Consider the following 20853-nt stretch of genomic DNA (forward strand, 5'->3'; position numbering starts at 1 on the left):
GCCCTTGGGTCTACATTGGCGGAGTCAGAGGAACAGAATGGGTACTAGACCAATGGGTACGACACACATTTAACATGGAACTCTCTTCCATGAAAAAAAAAGTATATTACATTTATTTAGCACAGATCTGGGCTCAACTAGGGTAAGCCTACCCTCCCCAAATCCTAAAGCATGCAACTTCATCCCACTCCCTTAGTCTGCAGGATCCAAACGAGGAAGTTTACTTGGTGAGGGTGTGAGTCAGTCCTCCACTATCCCATAATCCCTCACACGCCTAATGACATCTTGCCGCTGATATCAGGGTAATAATAACAAAAGTATGTCTCACTCTGTCTCGAAGACTGAGTCGGCCAAGACAGAAAATACGGTCTCATATCTTATCCCGGCTTGCAATATTATAATTTGTAGTTTTTTTATGAAATCATTGGTTACATTTTTTAACTGTTTACTTTAAAATCATCAAGGACTGAAACACTGGCCTGTTTTTGTGTAGTTTTTTTTTGTAGGTCTTTTGAGGGGAACATTTAATTTTGGTCATCACTTTGGGAGACACAGCTTTGAGGTTGAGTTCAGTCAGAGTAGACTGAGGCTTATATGCTAAACTCAACGCCTGCGTCGCAAAATAAATTTACACATACATGTTATTCAATCATTGCACCCACATTTCTCGCGCGTGGCTGTGTAGTCAGGCTCTAAAATAGAACATGGTTCTATTTGTGACGCTTGATGCACTGCAAGTCCCTCTCCCATCTCCTCGTTGGTTTTAAGGAGCATGTACCCAAAGATGAACTGCGCTCCACACTCCAGTTGATGGTGGTAATGCACCTTAAAGTTGGTTGCCATCCGCCATATCAAGTCTGAAGCAGAAGCCTGGAGGAGGAGAGCTAAAAACTTACTGGGTTTACCGTTTTATCTGTGGAATAATTGTCGGAGTAGAGGACCTTGTGCATTTCAGGTAAAATAACCCAATGTTTATATCCCAGGACAAATTAGCTAGCAACAGCAAGCTAGCTAGCTAAATTGCCAAAAATGTTTAAAGCTTTTTGACATATCCCCAAATTAATATAGTTGTTTCAGAGTTAGTTTAGATTTTTCAACCTGCGTGTCCTGATCGCGTCTGGTGTGGGTGGACAAAAACCAACACGCTGACCAGACCGCTCACGCATGTTGGACCACTGACATTTATGGTCTAACCAACCTGTGGCTTTAACCTCTCCTTCATGGAGTGGGCTAAGGGAATATGTTGGTATGTGTAGAGATTAAGAGAAAGCTATCCAGCACTCTTAGTGAAATGAAAGTCAGAGTCCAGGGATTTTAAATTGTCTGGAAAAGAGAGGAGAGTTGTTTTTAAAAGGTTGTGATCGGGTCATGGTTCGTTATGCCCTAAACGTCGCGCAAACGTTATTGATAAAGGAAAGAATGAAAAGCAGACACTCTTTCTCTCACCTTTCCTCTTTCTTTCTGAAGGGCCTATTTGTTAATGGCAGGTGTGACAGGTGTTTCCATCAGTGTGTAGGAGTAGAACAATGGTCTCTAGTTGAGCCTCCAGTGACCAACCCCTAGCTCTTGTCTGAGATGAGCCTCGCCCCCTCAGGCAGTGTGTGTTGACCATAAACAAGAAAGCGAAGAGTAGGCCATGCTCCTCCCATGGAATTCCTTTCTCTCATCTGCCCGTCTCTGTCAGTGGCCAACACACACCATCTGAGCTGAGTTTTTCCTGGAGCCCTGCTCTGTCTCTTCACTCTCTTTTTCTCCTTTTTGTTTTGCTCCAGGAAGTTTTCTCCATCTCTTCACCATCTCCACGACCACGTTCTTCAGATAGTCGAGTGACTGAGAGCGGAAGAGAGTGGAGACTTGTGAATGCCTGTCGTCCTATTAGGCTATTGCACTTCCCCCCCCCCCCCCTTCATGAATCTCCTCTCTCCCACTGTCTCTCTCTGTAGAGGTGTAGCAGTTGGGCCTGTGTGCTCCTGAGAGGATGAAGAGGTTTAGGAGACATGGCCAGGAGTCCCAGAGAGAGCGGATCAAACAGGAGCTCTACGGGTTCAACAAGGTAAGACCAGTGACAGTCAGTCTGATCTGACAAGGCTTTGGTCTCGACAGGAAGGCTATGATCCCAATTCCAGACAATTATCAGGGAATTTGTCTTGCCAGTTTCCATAATTCTCTCGCTCTCTCACCCACCCAGACAGTGGAGCATGGTTTTCCTCACCAACCCAGTGCTCTGGGCTTCAGCCCCAGTCTACAGCTCCTGGCCATCGGCACACGCTCCGGAGCCATCAAACTGTATCCTCTTCAATAGACACGGGAGAGGTCTGTCTGGTTGTGTAGGAGTGCAGGATTTAAGCGTTCACACGTTTGAACCAGTTTGTCTCAGTCTCCCCTCTGCTATAGCTGTCTGTGGTTAGTGTGTGGGTACATGTGGAGTCATTTTTATATTCCCAGGTTGTTGCTCAACTCTGACTACCAGACAGGCACAGTTGCTGTGTGTCTATCTATCTCTGTCGTAGTGTGTGTGTTTGATTCATCTTACACAATCGTACTCATTGACAGTGTGGAACCAGTCAGTACACTCCCACCATTCACTCCCAGTCACTATGATAACCCTTGTCTCTCTCTGTCATTATAATTAATTCACACAATAGGGGAAATTGTTCTTTTGGTAACACAATAAATTCTATGAATGAATGTATTATTAGCCAAGGGCAGGGCAGCCAGATAAGACACAAAGAAAGACAACAGAAAATCTCTTCTTTCTATAGATGCATGTGGACCGTTTCAGTACAGTAGAAAAATAAGAACCTGTGTCTATGAATGTGTTGGGGGGGGGGGGGGGGGCTGTGTACACATCATGCTTTGTGCGTGTCTGTGTTTGCTGCGCATGTGTGTACACTGTGTGTTGGTGTGCCATGCTGTGTGTGTGTGTCTGTTCTTTAACCCGTGGTCAGTTACGGTGGTCCAGGTGTAGAGTTCATGGGTCTACACGATGAGAACGCTGCTGTCACACAGGTCCACTTCCTGCCACACCAGGTGAGTGACTGCTCAACACACGTTGGCAGCACCTTATCACATGATCCATTCACACCTGCTACTGAAATTATCTTAAATCGAATCGGGCTGGGCGATATGACCAAAATATCATATTACAGTTAAAAATAATAATAATACAAATTACTATTTTATGTTTTTGAATAATTAAGAAACATGAGCTGGCACACACCCAGAAAAATAGTTTGTGTGGAGGTGCTGACTAATGGCGTATAAACTATCAAAATAAAGTCACACATACAAACTCTCAGTAATTTATTGCGTATTTACCACTGTTTCGGCATCACTGTGCCTTCCTCAGGGTAATGTCATGAATACTTGAACCAGGTTATGTAGACAAACAGCACTTTTACTAGCTACGTTTGCTCCGACTAAGTACATTTATTTGCTAACTAACAATTAGAATTAGCGGTAACAGGTTTTAGGCCCCCTTTCTAAGACACACTAGCCTTTTGCAGATGTAAGAAACACAAGCTAGTGGTGTAATTCTGGAATGTTAGTGGATTTATATTAAAAAGCAAAGTGAACATAGCATTGTTATCAACATTGTTGCGTGTTCTGTATTAACCATGCAGACTGAATGCAAGTGTCTTGTAGTTGAGAAACCACAAATGTGCTCCTTGAGTGACGGGACGGGCCTAGTTCTGTGTGGAGAGAGATGACTCAAGTAGCAACTTAAACTATAAAATGGACGTTACACACAGCGTATCACATTTAACAAACCGAACATTCAAATAATGTTATAGAAAGTAATATTAAAAACCCAAACCGGTCCGTGCATCAATATCGCAATATCATAAAATACAGTATACCGCCTAGCCCTAGAATCCAATATGTGGATCTAATCATTGCTGGAAAGGTTAGTAGTAAAGCTGTGGCTAACAGCCCCAAAACGTCCTCCTGACAGTCATAACGTGTTCCTAACATCCTCATAACGTGTTCCTAACGTCCTTTTTAACATCTCTAGTTGCTCTCTATTGAACAGGTGGAGCTGGTGACTCTGTTGGATGACAACAGTCTCCACATGTGGACCCTCAGAGCTCACCATGGTGTCTCTGAGCTGCTGGAGATAGGACGCTTCACACTCACTGGACCCCCGGGGTGAGAGACACACCACCACCACCCCACAACTTCTCTCCTACCCCTCAAGCTTTTTTATTTTCTTCACACACTAGCACTCATTGGATTGCCCCGGTAAGAGCGCCCACTGTGAGACATGCACAGAACTAGAACGAGATTCTATTTCTATGGTGACATGCACACTTCAGTGGCGAACACGTATGCACCTTAAATAGGATTTTTCTGTCTGCCACATTCAACCTGTTTAACTTCATCCCATCTTTCTCTCGTTCCCTCCATCAGTGCTCCCCCCAGTGTAACTCGTGTAACAGCGGTGCTAGCCCACTCTTCTGGGGACCTGTTGTTGCTAGGAACAGAGGGAGGACACGTGTTTGTAGTGAAGGTACCAGGCTTCAGAGAACTAGAGGAGAGGAACATCAGCCTGGAGAAAGTCACCAACAGGTACTAACACACACCACACACACTTCCTTTTCATTGAGTCACTAAATTGGAAATATTGGTATCCTAAACAGACGGAAACAACTATTGATTAATGTTTTAAATGCTTCCCACACACACACACGTCACAAACGTATTTGATAGATAATTGTGCTAAAACGGAACCCCCTCATTCCGTAGTGTACCAGAGGATTACGGAGGTCGTAGGAGCCTGGAGCATGTCGAGTCCTTACAGGAGAATCCCGTCAACCCACGCCAGGTTCTGATTGGCTACGGACGAGGCCTCATGGTCATCTGGGACCTGGACAGCCAATCAGCTGTCAAACACATCCCCGCTACACAGGTATACAATGTGTGTGTCTGTGTGTTGGTGTCTGGATGTTGAGAGCTCTGATCTTGACTCCCTGTTTGCGTCCGTAGCAACTGGAGAGCGTGTGGTGGACGGAGGACGGTGGCCATGTTCTCAGTTCCCATAGCGACGGCAGCTACTGCCGCTGGAAGGTGGCTGGGGATGACCCACAGAGCGAGCAGGAGAAGTCTGAAGTACCGTATGGTGAGGACCCCCAAAAAGTCAACAGCACGTTCCTCTCTGTGGAAGCTGACAAAACACAGCAACAAGGATGTTGTTATTGATTGAATGATGAATCGGTTAATTGATGATTTGATAAATTGATTTGTCTCCTTTGTGTAGGCCACTTCCCCTGTAAAGCCATCTCTAAAATCATCCAGCTGCCGACAGAACAGGGGTGAGTGAGTCTCTCTCTTTCTCCTCCCTCACTCTCGCTCTGCCTGCTCTGTCAATTCATATTTCACATCCTCCATTCTTACACATGAATCCATCTGTAATTGTCTTTTAACCTGGTTCTCCTGTATGTCTATATCCAGGCCTCCGTTCCTGTTCCTCAGTGGCGGCATGCCCCGGGCCAGCTACGGCGACAGACACTGTATCAGTGTTATCCACAGTAAAACACACGTGGCTCTGGACTTCACCTCCAGAATCATCGACTTCTTTGTCATCAGAGACGGACCAGACCATACAGGTAGAAAGGCAGGGGGATACGCGTGCACACACAGGTTCAGAAACACACACACACACAGGCTAACCCCTCTCCCTCTGTCCAGGCGAACCCAGTGCGTTGGTGGTCTTAGTAGAAGAGGAGTTGGTAGTGATAGATCTTCAGACTGAAGGGTGGCCAGTCATCCAGACTCCATACCTGGTGCCTCTCCACTGCTCTGCCATCACCTGCTCCCACCATGTCTCTGCTATACCCCTGAAGCTGTGGGAGAGGGTCCTGTCTGCCGGAGCACTGCAGAACACACACTACTCTAAGAAGGTTGGTGACACACACACTACCCAAGCAAGTTCCTGCACCACACACAAGATTTCACTCCACACTGCCTTCACCCAGGAATACTGATGTAAGAATGCTGTTCATTGACTGCAGCTCAGCGTTCAACACCATTGTTCCCTCGAAGCTCGTCACCAAGCTTAGAACCCTGGGACTGAACACCTTCCTCTGCAACTGTATCCTGGACTTCCTGATGGGCCGCCCCCAGGTGGTGAGGGTAGGCAACATCACCTCTGCCACGCTGACCCTCAACACGGGGGCCAGTCAGGGGTGCATGCTTATTCCCCTTCTGTAATCCCTGTTCACCCTCGACTGTGGCCACGCAAGACGCCAGTACAATTAAGTTTGCTGACGACACGGCTGTGGTAGACCTGATCACCGACGGCGACGAGACAGCCTACAGCAGGGACTTTCAACTATGTTCAGCCACGGGCCAATTTCTTCTTGAGCGTTTGGTCGTGTGGGGCCGGAACGCAATCACAAATTATTTGTGGACTGCAAATTAACCACAAGAAGCCCAAACAGAGATGTTTCCCTGAATCATAATACTTTAAAACTTTTCTAACATTTGTATATGATCACGAATACTTGGGAACAGATTTCTTAAATTGAAGTCACTTGGAGCTGATTTCCTGGTGTTTTTACAGTCCAATGCAAATCCTCCCACCCCCCACCGAAAACTTTGGGGGCCAAATAATACCACCGACGTCAGTGCCAGGACAACAACCCCTCCCTCAATGTCAAGACCAAGGAGCTGCAGTGTAGCGACGTCATTAGGACGACAGGGCTGCAGTAGAGCGGGTCTAGAGCTTCAAGTTCCTCTGTGTCCAAATCACTAAGGACTTAAAATGGTCCGCACACAGTCGTGAAGAAGACGCAACATCCCTCAAATCCTCAAAACGTTATACAGCGGCACCATTGAGAGCATCTTGACTGGCTGCATCACTGCTTGGTATGACAACTACACTGCCCTCAGTCACAGGGTGGTACGGACAGACCAGTACATCACTGGGACCAAGTTCCCTGCCGTCCAATACCTCTATCAAGTGGCGTGAAGGGGAGGACCGGAAAATTGTTCGACTCCAGCCACACACTTAATTTGCTCACACAAATTCATACTGACTCTACACACACTCACATACAATCATCATCATACACTGCCACCACACTGTTAATGATATTGTATATCCTGATGCCTAGTCACCTAACCCCTATACATACAGTACCATTTAAAAGTTTAGACACACCTACTCATTTTGCTGTGTTTTTTTCTGTGTGGTCCTACTGTTTTCTACATTGTAGAATAATAGTGAAGACATCAACTCAATGAAATAACACATATCGAATCATGTAGTAACCAAAAACGTATTTTAGATTCTTCAAAGTAGCCACCCTTTGCTGTGATCACAACTTTGCTCACTCTTGGCATTCTCGCAACCAGCTCCACCTGAAATGCTTTTCCAGTGGTCTTGAAGGAGTTCTCACATATGCTGAGCACTTGTTGGCTGCTTTTCCTTCACTCTGCGGTCCAACTCATCCCAAAACATCTCAATTGGCTTGAGGTCTGGTGATTGTGGAGGCCAGGTCATCTGACGCAGAATTCCATCACTCCTTCTTGGTCAAATAGCCCTTACACAGCCTGGAGGTGTGTTGGGTCATTGTCCTGTTTAAAAACAAATGATAGTCCCACTAAGCGCAAAACAGATGGGATGATGTAACGCTGCATAATGCTGTGATAGCCATGCTGGTTTAGTGGCCTTGAATTCTAAATAAATCACAGACCGTGTCACCAGCGAAGCACCATCACACCCCCACCTCCATGCTTCATGGTGGGAACCACCCATATGGAGATCATCCGTTCACCTACTCTGCACCTGAACAAAGACAAGGTGGTTGGAACCAAGAATCTCACATATAGACCAAAAGACAGATTTCCACTGGTCTAATGTCCATTGCTCATGTTTCTTGGCCCAAGCAAGTCTCTTCTTCTTATTGGTGTCCTTTAGTAGTGGTTTATATGCAGCAATTTGACCATGATGGCCTGATTCACACAGTCTCCTCTGAAAAATGTATGTTGATTTCTGTTACTTGAACTGTGAAGCATTTATTTGGGCTGGAATTTCTGCAGCAGAGGTAACTGGGTCTTCCTTTCCTGTGGCGGTCCTCATGAGAGCCAGTTTCATCACAGCGCATGATGGTTTTTGTGACTGCACTTGAAGAAACTTTGAAAGTTCTTGACATTTTCTGGATTGATTGAATTTCATGTCTTAAAGTACCGTAATTGCTGGACTATTAAGCGCACCTGAAAATAAGCCGCACCCACTGAATAAAAAAAAAAAATGTATTTTGTACATAAATAAGCCGCACGTGTCTATAAGCCGCAGGTGCCTACCGGTACATTGAAACAAATGAACTTTACACAGCCTTTAAACGAAACACGGCTTGTAACAAATAAATAGGCTTTAACGAAACACGTCTTGTAACAAAAATAAATAGGCTTTAACGAAACAGGCTTGTAACATTATTTTTTTTTTTAAATAGCAGTAAACGGTAGCCTACCAAGAAAGTCCTTGGTCACTATCTTCCTCCTGTGCACTGAAACCACTGTCATCTCCTTTGGTGTCGGAGTTGAATAGCCTCAGAATTGCTTCATCCGATGTTGGATCGTTTTCATTGTGCTCTCCTCACTTTCATCCGGAGGCAAATTCCCCGCTGAGTTTATGCTGCCCTCTTCAATACGCAGCAGCTCCACGCTGTCAGGACCCACTGGCAGACTTGACCATAAATCGCTCTTCGCATGCGGCCCGTTTTAGTGAAGGATTTCTCCCCACTTGTCACCCAAGCCTCATTTTCTAGTTTGGGCCATCTGCTTTTCTTTCCTCTGAAAGCTTTTGTTGTCTTTTTGCACTAAGTCATTTTCTCACGCTGCTGTTTCCAACGTCTTTTAATCGACTCATTAAGGCCAAGCTCCTGTGCAGCAGCTCTATTTCCTTTTCAAACAGCCAGATCGATCGCCTTCAAATTGAAAGCTGCATCATATGCAATTCTCCGTGTCTTTGCCATGATGAGGGTGACAAAATGACTACCGTAATCAGAATGATGGAAAGTTTGAGCGCGCTCGATTTACTTCACATTATGTGACGGTGCTCAGTTTTTTGGCGGCATGAATTTGTGAAAGCGGGAAAAATCCATAAATTAGCCGCGTCATTGTATAAAGCGCAAGGTTCATAGCGTGGGAAAAAAGTAGCGGCTTATAGTCCGGAAATTACGGTAATGATGGACTGTTTAGCTTTGCTTATTTGAGCTGTTGCCATAATCTGGACTTCGTCTTTTACCAAATTGTATTATAATTTATTTATTTTTTACTTTATTTAACTAGGCAAGCCAATAGGGCTATCTTCCGTATACCACCCCTACCTTTTCACAACACAACTGATTTGCGCAAATGCATTTACCTCTTAAGAATCGGACCCTTTTTTCAATTTTCTCCTAAAATGACATACTCAAATCTAACTGCTTGTAGCTAAGGACCTGAAGCAAGGTTATGCATATTCTTGATACCATTTGAAAGGAAACACTTTGAAGTTTGTGGTAATGTGAAATTAATGTAGGAGAATATAACACATTAGATCCACTAAAAGATAATACAAAGAAAAACGTGATTTATTTTTTTATCTAAAAAAGGCTATAATGTAAACTCAGCAAAAAAAGAAACATCCCTTTTTCAGGACCCTGTCTTTCAAAGATAATTCATAAAAATCCAAATAACTTCACAGATCTTCATTTGTAAAGGGTTTAAATACTGTTTCCCATGCTTGTTCAATGAACCATAAACAATTAATGAACATGCACCTGTGGAACGGTCGTTAAGACAGTAACAGCTTAGAGGGAGGCAATTAAGGTCACACTTATGAATACTTAGGACACTAGAGAGGTTATCTACTGACTCTGGAAAAACACCAAATGAAAGATGCCCAGAGTCCCTGCTCATCTGCGTGAACGTGCCCTAGGCATGCTGCAAGGAGGCATGAGGAATGCAGATGTGGCCAGGTCAATACATTTCAATGTCCGTACTGTGAGACGCCTAAGACAGCGCTACAGGGAGACTGGACGGACACCGATCCCGTAGAGTTTCAAAGAAGGAAAGACATTCCCCAAATTAACTTTTAACACAGCACACCTGTTAATTTAAATGTATTCCAGATGACTACCTCATGAAGCTGGTTATTACATGATTCCATATGTGTTATTTCATAGTTTTGATGTCTTCACTATTATGGAATGAATAGGTTTCCAAACTTTTGACTGGTACTGTATATAACCACTCCAGTATCCCTGCACATTGTAAATATGGTATTAGCTATATACAGGGTCAGTGCCATCTTACTTCGTGTTCTTCTTTCTATTTCTGTTTTTTTATATATATGTATATTTTAACTTTATTTTCTAGTTCTACTGATATTGATTACTGCATTGTTGGGAAAGCGCTTGCAAGAAAGGCATTTCACTGCATGTGAAAATACATTCTGGTAATTGGAAACTTGAATTGATGGAGCACAAATTGAATTGACTTAAATTCTTTCTCTTGCTTTCATCCTTTTTGTTTGTTTTTTTGCACCCCCTCTCCCTTCTCTCTCCCTCCGTCCAGCCGTGGCCTATGACAGGAGGACAGAACCTGGCCCCAGACCCCCCTCAGAGAGACTTACTGCTCACAGGGTCGGTAGACATTCACAGCTCGTTCATTTCTTTTCAGAGTCCTCATTTCAATCCAAGTTATGATCTACATTTTAATGTTGCTGTATGGGGACTGCGAACAGGGTTTCAAAGAGTCAGTCATGTTTTTGTTCCTCTGATTTGTTGATCCTCACATGTCTTCTCCTCTCACAGGCACGAGGACGGTACGGTGCGTTTCTGGGACGCGTCGGGGGTGTGTCTGTACCCCATGTACAAGCTGAGCACAGCAGGGGTGTTCCTCACTGACTCAGACCCCAATGACAACCTGAACCAGGGCACAGAGGGAGAGTGGCCACCTTTCAGAAAGGTGTGTATCTGTATAAGTAACATGTAAAGCGTTTCCACCATTCGGTTGTGTGTATAATCACATACAGGGAGCACAAAGGTAGAGTGGAGTCCCTGTAGACAAGGTGTAGGTGTGTTTTGTTAGAGAATGTGTCTAGTGAATCAGAATAGATGCACTGTCTCAGTGTGTGAATCGGCTATGAAACGTGTCCCCATCCTCTTCTTCCCTCCAGGTGGGTTGTTTTGACCCGTACAGTGACGACCCTCGTCTCGGCATTCAGAAAATCCACCTGTGTAAATACAGCGGCTACCTGACCGTAGCTGGCACTGCTGGACAGGTGAGTTTACCAGGGGAAAACCAACCACTACCCCCTCTGGTGGCCAGTTAGCCTAACTGCCCTGTCTGACTTTTTTGCACATTTCTGGTATAAATCCAGTCTGTTTTTGTCTTCATTTTACGTTCTTTGGCACGTTCATTTCCTGAGGGTATTTGGGTCACGGACGGTCACACATTCAGTGAACGACACATTTTCCAGACCAGGTCATGGCTGCATAGCTCTCTAGTCATTATATAATGTAGTGTGATGAATAAGCCACCTCCTTTAATCAGAATGTGTGGAAATTTAAAGTGATCTCATTCTTTATAGAGCCCCGGATCATCACCGGGAACTCTTATTCCCCTCTTTAAATTATCATCTGTTATTAATGAGGGTGGTCTGATTTAGTTGGCTGGCACATATATACAAACACACGTACACACAAGAATCAAACCCACTATTCTGGCATTGCAAGCGCCATGCTGAGCTACAGAGGTCCCCCCCCCCACACACACTAAGAGATGTGAATGTCTGAGTGGTTCATAAAAGTGTCCGATAAGACTGCCTGTTGGTCCAAAACATTACATGTGATGTTACGGTCTATCCGTCCCTCACCTCTCCCCTCCATAGATCCTGGTGTTAGAGCTGAATGATGAGGCAGCAGAACAGACTGTGGAGGCCACCGTAGCAGACCTGCTTCAGGGACAGGAGGGCTTCCGCTGGAAGGTAAACGACAACAAACAAAAAAATTACATTAGGAGTGTGTGTTTAAAAACTGCAGTGCAATTTTGATTTAATTGGATTTCGGTTAGCATAAAGAAAAGGGCGATCGATACCTTTCTGTAACAGTCTCTCCATGTCAGGGCCACACGCGTCTGGAGGTGAGGGAGGAGCCGGTGACGTTCCCCCCAGGTTTCCAGCCCTTTGCCCTGGTCCAGTGCCAGCCTCCGGCTGTGGTCACTGCCCTCACCCTGCACTCTGAGTGGAAACTAGTAACATTCGGGACCAGCCACGGCTTCGGACTCTACGACTACCAGCAGAAAAACAACGTTCTCGTCAGGTAAGTGTGTGTGGGGGGGGGGGGCGTGTTGTGTGTTTGCATGTTTCTGCCTGTATGACTTCAAAATAACGGAAGGTAATGGAGATCGTATATAGACATGTGTGTTAACCCTTTCCTGTCACTCTCCTGTAGGTGTACTCTGAACCCCAGTGACCAGCTGGCTATGGAAGGTCCTCTGTCCAGAGTGAAGAGCATTAAGAAGTCTCTCCGCCAGTCCTTCAGAAGGATAAGGCGCAGCCGTGTGTCCCTACGCAAACACCATGTCAACAACGCAGCTAAGGTAACCACTACAAAAATGTATTCTTGGGCCCCAAACATTTACTGCATAAATCTTAATAGAAAGTTCCTAAAGATCACCATTTTTTTGTGCGGTCTGGTTCTGCATTCATCACCAACCCAGTGTATCTAAAACGGGCTTCTGTCTCTAGTTGCAGCAGGCCAATGCTCGTCTAGAGGCGGAGCTAGCTGAGATGGAGTTGGCGCCCGTCCAGAGAAAAATAGAGCCTCGATCCCCTGACGACTCCTTCACCGGCCTCGTGCGCACGCTATACTTCGCTGATACCTTCCTTTCAGACAGTAAGTCACACTAATGATTTTGACTTGACTCTTGAGGTTAGTTTTGGTCAGTGGTACCCACTTTCACTTGAAAGTCACCCAGTAAAATGCTACTTGAGGAAAAATCTGACTTTTTTTGGTTTTAAATCTACTTAATTATCCAAAGTAAATGTAATTCCTGAAATATACCCAAGTATCAAAATAAGTTTAAATTCTTTATTAATTAAGCAAACCAGGCGGCATCGTTTTCTGTTTTTTATTTGATGTATAGCCAGGGATATTCAAACACTCATATCATTTACAAACGCCAGATCAGAGGCAGTAGATGGCCAGGGATGTTCACTTGGTAAGTGCTTGAATTGGAATGTTTTCTTGTCCTGCTAAGCATTCGAAATGTAATGAGTACTTTTGGGTGTCAGGGAAAATCTATGGAGTAAAAATGTCTTCTCTTTTTGAATATAGTGGAGTAAAAGTTGTCAAATTTAAATAGTGAAGTACACAGACCCCCAAAAACTACAAAAGTAGTACGAAAGGTAGTGCCTTAAAAAAAGGTGCAGTGCCTAAAGTATTTACACCCCTTGTATTTTTCCACATTGTTGTCTTACAGCGTGAATTTACACACACTACCCCGTAATGTCAGTGAACTTATGTTTTTCGAAATGCTTACAAATTAATAAAAAATGTAACGCTGGAATGTCTTGAGTCAAGTATTCAACCCCTTGCATGGACTCAGTGGTTAACATTAGTGATTTCTGAATCACTATCATCTATCTATCTGTAAGGTCCCTCATTCAAGCACTGAATTTCAAACACAGATTCAACCACATAGACCAGGGAGGGTTTCCAATGCCTTGCAAAGAAGGGCACCTATTGGTAGAGGGGTTAAAATAATAAAAAGCTGACATTAAATATCCCTTTGATGGTGAAGTTTTTAATTACACTTTGTATCAAAACACAGTCACTACAAAGATACAGGCGTCCTTCCTAACTCAGTTACGGTAGAGGAAGGAACCGCTCAGGGATTTTACCATAGATTTCTAGAAAACCGTAGACTATATTGACTGAAACTGGTGTTGAGAACAACGTGGTGTAGGCGGGTGGCAGCGGAGTGAGAGGAAAGGGAGGAAAACTCACCGTAGTTATGATAAACTGAATGGTGAAAATATTGGAGCTGGGGTTCACATACTTTTGGTTAGTTAGTGTATTTAGTTAATTGATCTCCGGCAGACAAGTAGAGGTGGTAGCTAATTAATTAGTTTGCTCATCTATCACCGATCAGAAACATTTAGCATGCGATACTGTAGCCTAAATCAAGTGTTATTTATCTATCGACTCACGAGCCTAGGCTATTTTCCTATAGTACCAATCCCACTGAATCCTGACTCTTGTTTCACAGGAAAATACCTAACTTTATTCTGTATTCCATAGGTTGCATTATCAAAGTACATCTCACCTATGCATGTCAAAATAATACTATAACTTTCCCCCGCTTCTGCGCTGTCTCGTATTGCTGCCCATGTGAGAGCTTCTGTAAAGAATGTGTGATCAACAAACGGTATAAGAGTACATATGGATATTTTTTTTTTTTTTTTTTTACTGTTACCTTGATATTTAAGCAATTTTCTCTCTTCTCCCCATTTATTCATGAGTTGATCTGATATATGTATAATCATCAACTTGATTTAGCCAAGTAGGAGATATTGTCATTCTTTGGAGGTTATCTAACAAGCTAGGCAACTTTGGTCATTTTTACTTTTGTTAGACTGCCGTTACAAAATTTGTATGAACACTAGCCTACTCTGGGTGCGCTCTGTGTCGCGATGTGGCGGCAGGTAGCCTAGTGGTTAAGAGCATTGGGCCAGTAACCGAAAGGTCGCTGGCTCGAAACGCCAAGCCGGCTCGATGAAAAATCCTTCAGCAAATTCGCTCTGGATAAGAGCGTCTGCTAAATGACTAAAATGAAAAATGCTCTGAATTCATAGAGGAACATAACGCTCTGAATTTATGATCAGCCTGTTTCGCAATTCACAAGAATGTCATAGTCTATCAAAGTTATTCATTACTAAGTATCAGTTTCATTTACTGTGAAATCTTTTCAAAGGGGCGCAGCCAAGCCAACGTTGTGGTGCAACACCAATCTTATTTTGGGAGAACCCTGGCACAGTAACCATATCTTGGGTTTAAACGCTTTAAATGGGCACTTCCAATTTCCGCTGTATTTCCTGGGACTCTGGATAAATATTAATTATTTCCTGTATTGAAACTTATAAAATATTCATCCCTATTGCTGCATACCACTCTCCATATTTTAAAGCATAGTTGTGGCTGCTTCATGTTATGGGTATTCTTGTAATCGTTTAGGACTGAGGAGTTTTCATGATCAAAAATAAACTGAATGGAGCTAAGCGCATGAAAAATCCTAGAGGAATACCTGGTTGTCTGCTTTCCACTAGACACTGGGAGATTAATTCACCTTTCTGCAGGACATTAACCTAAAACACAAGGCAAAATCTACACTGGAGTTGCTTACCAAGAAGACAGTGAATGTTCCTGAGTAGCCTAGTTAGCTTTGACTGCTTGAAAATCTATGGCAAGACCTGGAAATTGTCTAACAATGATCAACAACCAATTTGACAGAGCTTGAATAATTTTGAAAAGAATAATGGGTAGATTTTGCACAATCCAGGTGTGGAAAGCTCTTAGACTTACCTAGAAAGACTCACCGCTGTAATTGCTGCCAAAGGTGATTCTAATATGTATTGACTCAGGGTTGAATTCTTATCTAACTAAGATGGCTTTTATGAAAAATTAAAGCTAACCTTAGTAAAAAATTATTATTCCACTATGACAGAATATTTTGTGTAGACCGTTAACAGAAAATTATAATTACATCCATTTTAATCCCACTATGTAACACAACATGTTGAAAAAGTGAATGGGTGTGAATACTTTCTGAAAGCACTGTATGAACAAGCTTCAGAGCTGAGGGTTTGAAACCTTCCCCCCTCGCATCGCTGTTTTTCCACAGCTGATGCTGGCTATTTAATTGGGAGTTAAAGGGGAAGCGCAGCATCGAGACTCACTGAGGCGGTTCAGACTTAAATTTGGAGCTGTCACAACACACAAAGACAATGGGCAAAGAAACATTTTATGACATCTCATACTGCTCATTCCCCTCATACAGGCTCCCACAACACACCCTCTCTGTGGGCAGGGACCAATGGGGGATCAGTATTCGCCTACCAGCTCCGCCTACCGCCTGTGGAACGCAGAGGAGAGGACCCTGTCACAGCACACCCTGGTGAGAACACGCATGTTCTTACACATCGCTCTCTTGCCTCCCTCGTCCACACTTCCAAAACTCTGTTTTAACAACAGACAATGAAGCACAGATCCATTCTCCCACTCTCTCTCCAGCTAAGGAGATCCAGTTGATGCACCGGGCTCCAGTAGTGGGCATCTTGGTGTTGGACGGCCATGGTTCCCCTCTGCCTGAGCCCCTGGAGGTGGCACACGACCTGGCCCGCTCACCTGACATGCAGGGTTCACACAGCCTACTGGTCATATCAGAGGAACAGTTCAAGGTGAGAAGACACGCTACAGCGCGCGCACACACACACACATCTTACCCACACTCATCTGATGAGGGGACACCCCCCCCCCCAAGGGTTTATAAAGAAACACAATGTGTTTATCCTCCAAGACTATCATTTCTCTTTCTCCAGGTGTTCACCCTGCCTAAGGTGAGCGCCAAAATGAAGTTGAAGCTGACGGCCATTGACGGCTCACGCGTGCGCCGGGTGGGCGTGGCCTGGTTCGGCAGCACCCGTACGGACGACTACGGCGAGAGCGGCCTCACCGTCCTGACCAATCAGGGAGACCTCCACGTGGTGTCGTTGCCGGGGGTGAAATTACAGGTCCAGTACCCCTGTATACGTAGGGAGGACGTCAGCGGCATTGCATCCTGCGTCTTCACCAAGCATGGACAAGGTAGGACGAGAAAGACACACACACACAGTTTACATCTCACAAGCATTTGGCATTTCATGTATTCAGCTTTTTCATTCCTCTCATGCCATCCATTTTTCTTACTTGCGCTCTTTCTCCCTCAGGTTTCTACCTGATCTCTCCGTCAGAGTTTGAGCGTTTCTCTCTGTCTGCTCGCTGTGTGGTGGAGCCCCGGTCTCTAGTGGAGGTGTCCTCTCAGACACCCAGCACCACTCTGCCACGGGCGCCGCCGGACGGGGCCTCTGTGGAGCGCAGGTAGACACACTGTTTTTATAGCTGTATTCACCATCGACTTTGGAAGTACTGTTTTTGGCACAATTACCTTTTCATGTTTTACTGAACAGCTGTGTCTGTCATTCCAGAAATTCCACGAGGGATGGCGTGGGTAAGATAACATCCTGTTTGTACCGTTTTAAAGAGCTAATATAGTTCTATCTATAGCTATGCAAATAATACTAAAACATGCACGTGTCAATGCTTAACAGAGTTCTTCAGCAAGCGCACAGTATGAAATGCTCTGTTAGGCTGTCAACCTTTTTTTGCTTGTGCTGAACGGTCTGCGAACACGATCTACGCTCACTGTGTTGTCATGCCGTGTGCTTCTGTGCCCTGATGTGCTGACTGTGTGCTGCGATGCTGTTCATTTACAGAGAGCTCTAGACGTGTGATGGAGCATGCTTTGCTGAATGACGAGAGTGAGTACCTCAGGAACCACCAGACAACCTTAACAGAACTTAACCTTAACCAACGCCCAACATTTGTGCGAGTGATCCCTGCGCGGTTTGAACCCACAATCTTGACGTTGCTAGCGCTGTGCTCTTACCAACTGAGCCACATCGATATGTGTCTGCTTTGACTGTCCTGTTTGGCATCCGGATGTGTAAACCCGACCAGCAGTCTTGAGTGATTGTCTGCTACACAGTGAACCACAACCACCCCATTGCATGTTTCATGATGACCATCCCCAACTCATTGCAACTCATGTCAATCATCATTGTGCATCTGTGGTCTGACGTGGGTTTTCTTACAGCTGTGCTTCAGGAGATCCAGAAATCTCTAGAAGTAGATCAGACGTGAGTATTCACCTCTGAAACGCAACTACAAGCTCTATTTTTCAGTGTGTTATGCAGGGACTCATTTGTGTGTGTTTGCTACAGGACATTCCTGGAGAATGGGACGAGTGCTCTCGCTGGAGGGAAGGTGCTGAGCAATTGAGGTGAGTTTATGATCACTATCATCAACATGAATCTGCCGGATTATGATACATATCACTATGGTGATGGAATTCAGGTTGCTCATTGTTGGTTGGCTCATCTCTTGTTTTGTCTTTCTCTCTTTCCCTGTTCTTCAGACTGAGCCAGTCATCCCTGTGTCTGAGACATCGTGGAGTCTGCCTAGCGACTCCAGTCTCCTGCCTCGCAATCTACACAAACACTACTATTACTACCACTACTGACCACTTGGGCCCCTAGCCCCCGGAGACTCACCCCTGACCCCTAGCATGAGCGAGCGGCTGAACCCCGGCCCCTAACCCCAAAGACTGGCTTTGTCATAAATGGCACTCTATTCCCCAAGTAGTGCACTGCTTTTAACCAAAGCCCATTAAAGGGGGTTGGTGTAGTGTATGAGGAACAGGGTGTCATTTGAGGCCCACCGCTATAGAGAGATGGAGGGACCACCGCCTGTGCCTAGGGACCAACCACTGTACTGTAATACCCCTGCTACGCTTGGTACCTCTACACCTGCCACACATTAGTAATGATCGTATGGTCATTCCGCTGACGCGCTTATCCAAAGCCTCTTACAGTTCTCACACACAAGCCGTACTTGCATTAAACACACCCTAGTCACTCACCCACCCCGTCCTCACGTTCCCTCCTTATCCCAACCCCAGTCACGGCATTCAGCCTTTCACCCTTGAACTCAAGCTGGCCTGTGAAACTCTGATTCGTCCAGTAACAGCCCTGCCTCTGCACATCCTCGCTTGCCTTAGTCTCCTAGAGAGAGACACATAGGGGGGAGGGGGAAGATATAGGGAGGAGGGGGGATGGACTTGTTTTTTTTATTCCTGTGATTCTTTTATTTGTAATGTAATTTTACCTGTGATTTTGTAACCTTTTGTTTTGATTCTGTGTGATTATTGGAGACGTAAAATCTAAATGGATGAGAAACTTTACAAGGGAGCCAAGAATGTTTTTAGTTTGTTGCCTATGCTGACAAATCATCAAATGTATTTTGGCACTCTAAACAAGGCATTGTTTGTAGTGCGAGAGCAACATGGAGTATCAGTGGAATCAGTACTGTTAATTTTGAACCACACAATATGGTCGAACACCAGCCTGGTAGCCAGACCTATTGTTGTTTTAGCCAGCTTCTCTGCTTTAGCCAACTCAGAAACACATCTGACTACCAGACTAGCAGTTTAAGACCACTGTGCCGTAAAATGTCTCCCCAAGCTTTTGTTGCCAACTGACCTCCCTCCTTACCTCTCCTACCGTCCGCGCATTAATGTGTAATAACCAGTTATAACCTGACGTAGGTATTTGTCCTGTGTAGCACATGACGCTACAACTTTCTATGGTGGCTTGGTTTTTAAAATGTTATGTAAACCCTTTTTTGAACACAGCAATGAGTAATGTTATTTAGGAATGTAATTTTAAGATATTGTAGTCAAATGTTTAATATATATGTACTATATGATTCTCTGCCTGTTAACGGTTAGGTGTGTTTTTAATGGGGGTTGGCTGCTATAGTCGGATCTTGCAACAAAATATTTTGGTACTGTTTCTTGAAATGCTGGGTATTTTAGCATTTCTGTGGTCTCTAGAATATATTTTTGTAGTGAATGATGGAGTATGAGAACCCTACTTTTTTGATTGATAACTTTCACACTACATAATGTCCTGCTGGAAAATGAATACATGTTTTTCACAAGAGTTCACGTGTCTGTGTCTTTCTATGAAGTTCGACTTCATTCACTGCTTGATTGAACTACAGGGTTGCTGCTTCAAGCCTCGCTCTGACTGTTCCCCACTCAACAGTCAAAATAAAGTACATCTGATGGCTCTGCGCTTGGGTTCTATCCTGAGCCTTGTGAGTTTGGTGCTGGCAGGTCAAGTGGATAAATTAGGGATCAGTTGTCATACAAGCACAGCCAAGAGTTTTCAGCACCATTATGGAGCAGTGCTTTGTTCACTTATTGCCTGGGTCACAATCGCTTTGCTGGAACTTTACCTCTCTTATAGGAATGCCCTCAAACACCAGGCAGCTCAAAACAATCTATGTTGGTGGAAAAAGGGAGAAATGCATTTAATTTGTCTGTTCAAATGTGCCAGAAAGCACCTTAGCCAATAGGGACTATGATGATCTATGCCAGAATGCTCTGTTCAGAGTTTATTGTACACCTTGTAGCCAATATAGTGCCTTCACGTTGTTGATACATACCTTGATCATTATTATAATAAATAAAATGTTTGTATAGGTTTTTATAGATAAGTTATATAATGCTATTCAACTGGAAGATTATGAATTTAAGGTGAAATAGAGAAGTGGGAAAATGGAAGGAGAGCATAGCCCTAATTCCAGAGCACTGATGGAATCTCTTTTCTGAGAAGGCACTGCTCTTTCATTCTCCATCTCTCTCCCTTGTCTGTCACCACCTATTGTCAGTGTCTCCACACACCTGCTCTCACATTTCCTCTCCCTCATTCACCAGCTGCCCATATGAATAGCTGTATATCTGAACGGACTGCCAAAGACAGTTAAATTATTCAAATACTGTGTGTGTATGTTGTCTTTGTTTGGGGTTAAGTTGTGTGTGGTGGTTGGTCAGTGTGTGCGTTTGTCGTTATTGGTGGGTCAATGTGTGTGTAGGTGACACCAGTACTTGAGGACAAGCAGAAACACTTTCTGGACCCCCAGCCATGCCTGAGGATCACCTGAGAGGCCAGGTAAGCTATATCACCCTGATACATCCTCT

The 20853-nt window shown here is 44.4% G+C and overlaps 1 protein-coding gene across 4 annotated transcripts in view; it reads left to right on the forward strand.

The window, feature by feature from the left end:
* LOC129829055 (LLGL scribble cell polarity complex component 2-like) overlaps positions 1-19810 on the forward strand; it is a 30803-nt gene extending 10993 nt beyond the window's left edge. For 2 of the 4 annotated variants that reach the window (XR_008755328.1, XR_008755329.1), the window contains exons 2-25: positions 1944-2053; positions 2189-2286; positions 2949-3030; positions 4034-4149; positions 4411-4569; positions 4747-4909; positions 4987-5119; positions 5258-5312; positions 5452-5606; positions 5689-5900; positions 10564-10631; positions 10803-10956; positions 11168-11272; positions 11882-11977; positions 12115-12311; positions 12444-12591; positions 12740-12887; positions 16051-16167; positions 16284-16450; positions 16592-16856; positions 16979-17129; positions 17237-17259; positions 17525-17947; positions 18032-18088. Coding sequence is in view for 2 of the 4 variants with exons in the window: in XM_055890512.1 (XP_055746487.1) it covers positions 1979-2053; positions 2189-2286; positions 2949-3030; positions 4034-4149; positions 4411-4569; positions 4747-4909; positions 4987-5119; positions 5258-5312; positions 5452-5606; positions 5689-5900; positions 10564-10631; positions 10803-10956; positions 11168-11272; positions 11882-11977; positions 12115-12311; positions 12444-12591; positions 12740-12887; positions 16051-16167; positions 16284-16450; positions 16592-16856; positions 16979-17129; positions 17237-17259; positions 17525-17569; positions 17905-17947; positions 18032-18089 (3033 nt within the window). In the remaining 2 variants the exon portion in view is untranslated. Of the gene's footprint in view, positions 1-1943; positions 2054-2188; positions 2287-2948; positions 3031-4033; positions 4150-4410; positions 4570-4746; positions 4910-4986; positions 5120-5257; positions 5313-5451; positions 5607-5688; positions 5901-10563; positions 10632-10802; positions 10957-11167; positions 11273-11881; positions 11978-12114; positions 12312-12443; positions 12592-12739; positions 12888-16050; positions 16168-16283; positions 16451-16591; positions 16857-16978; positions 17130-17236; positions 17260-17524; positions 17948-18031; positions 18091-18225 lie in introns of those variants that run through there. The other 2 variants (XM_055890512.1, XM_055890513.1) reach the window with 2 other exon arrangements.
* Positions 19811-20853: the final 1043 nt, after the last annotated feature.

This window comes from Salvelinus fontinalis, chromosome 30, assembly GCF_029448725.1.
Source record: "Salvelinus fontinalis isolate EN_2023a chromosome 30, ASM2944872v1, whole genome shotgun sequence".
In the NCBI taxonomy this organism is placed as follows: Eukaryota; Metazoa; Chordata; class Actinopteri; order Salmoniformes; family Salmonidae; genus Salvelinus; species Salvelinus fontinalis.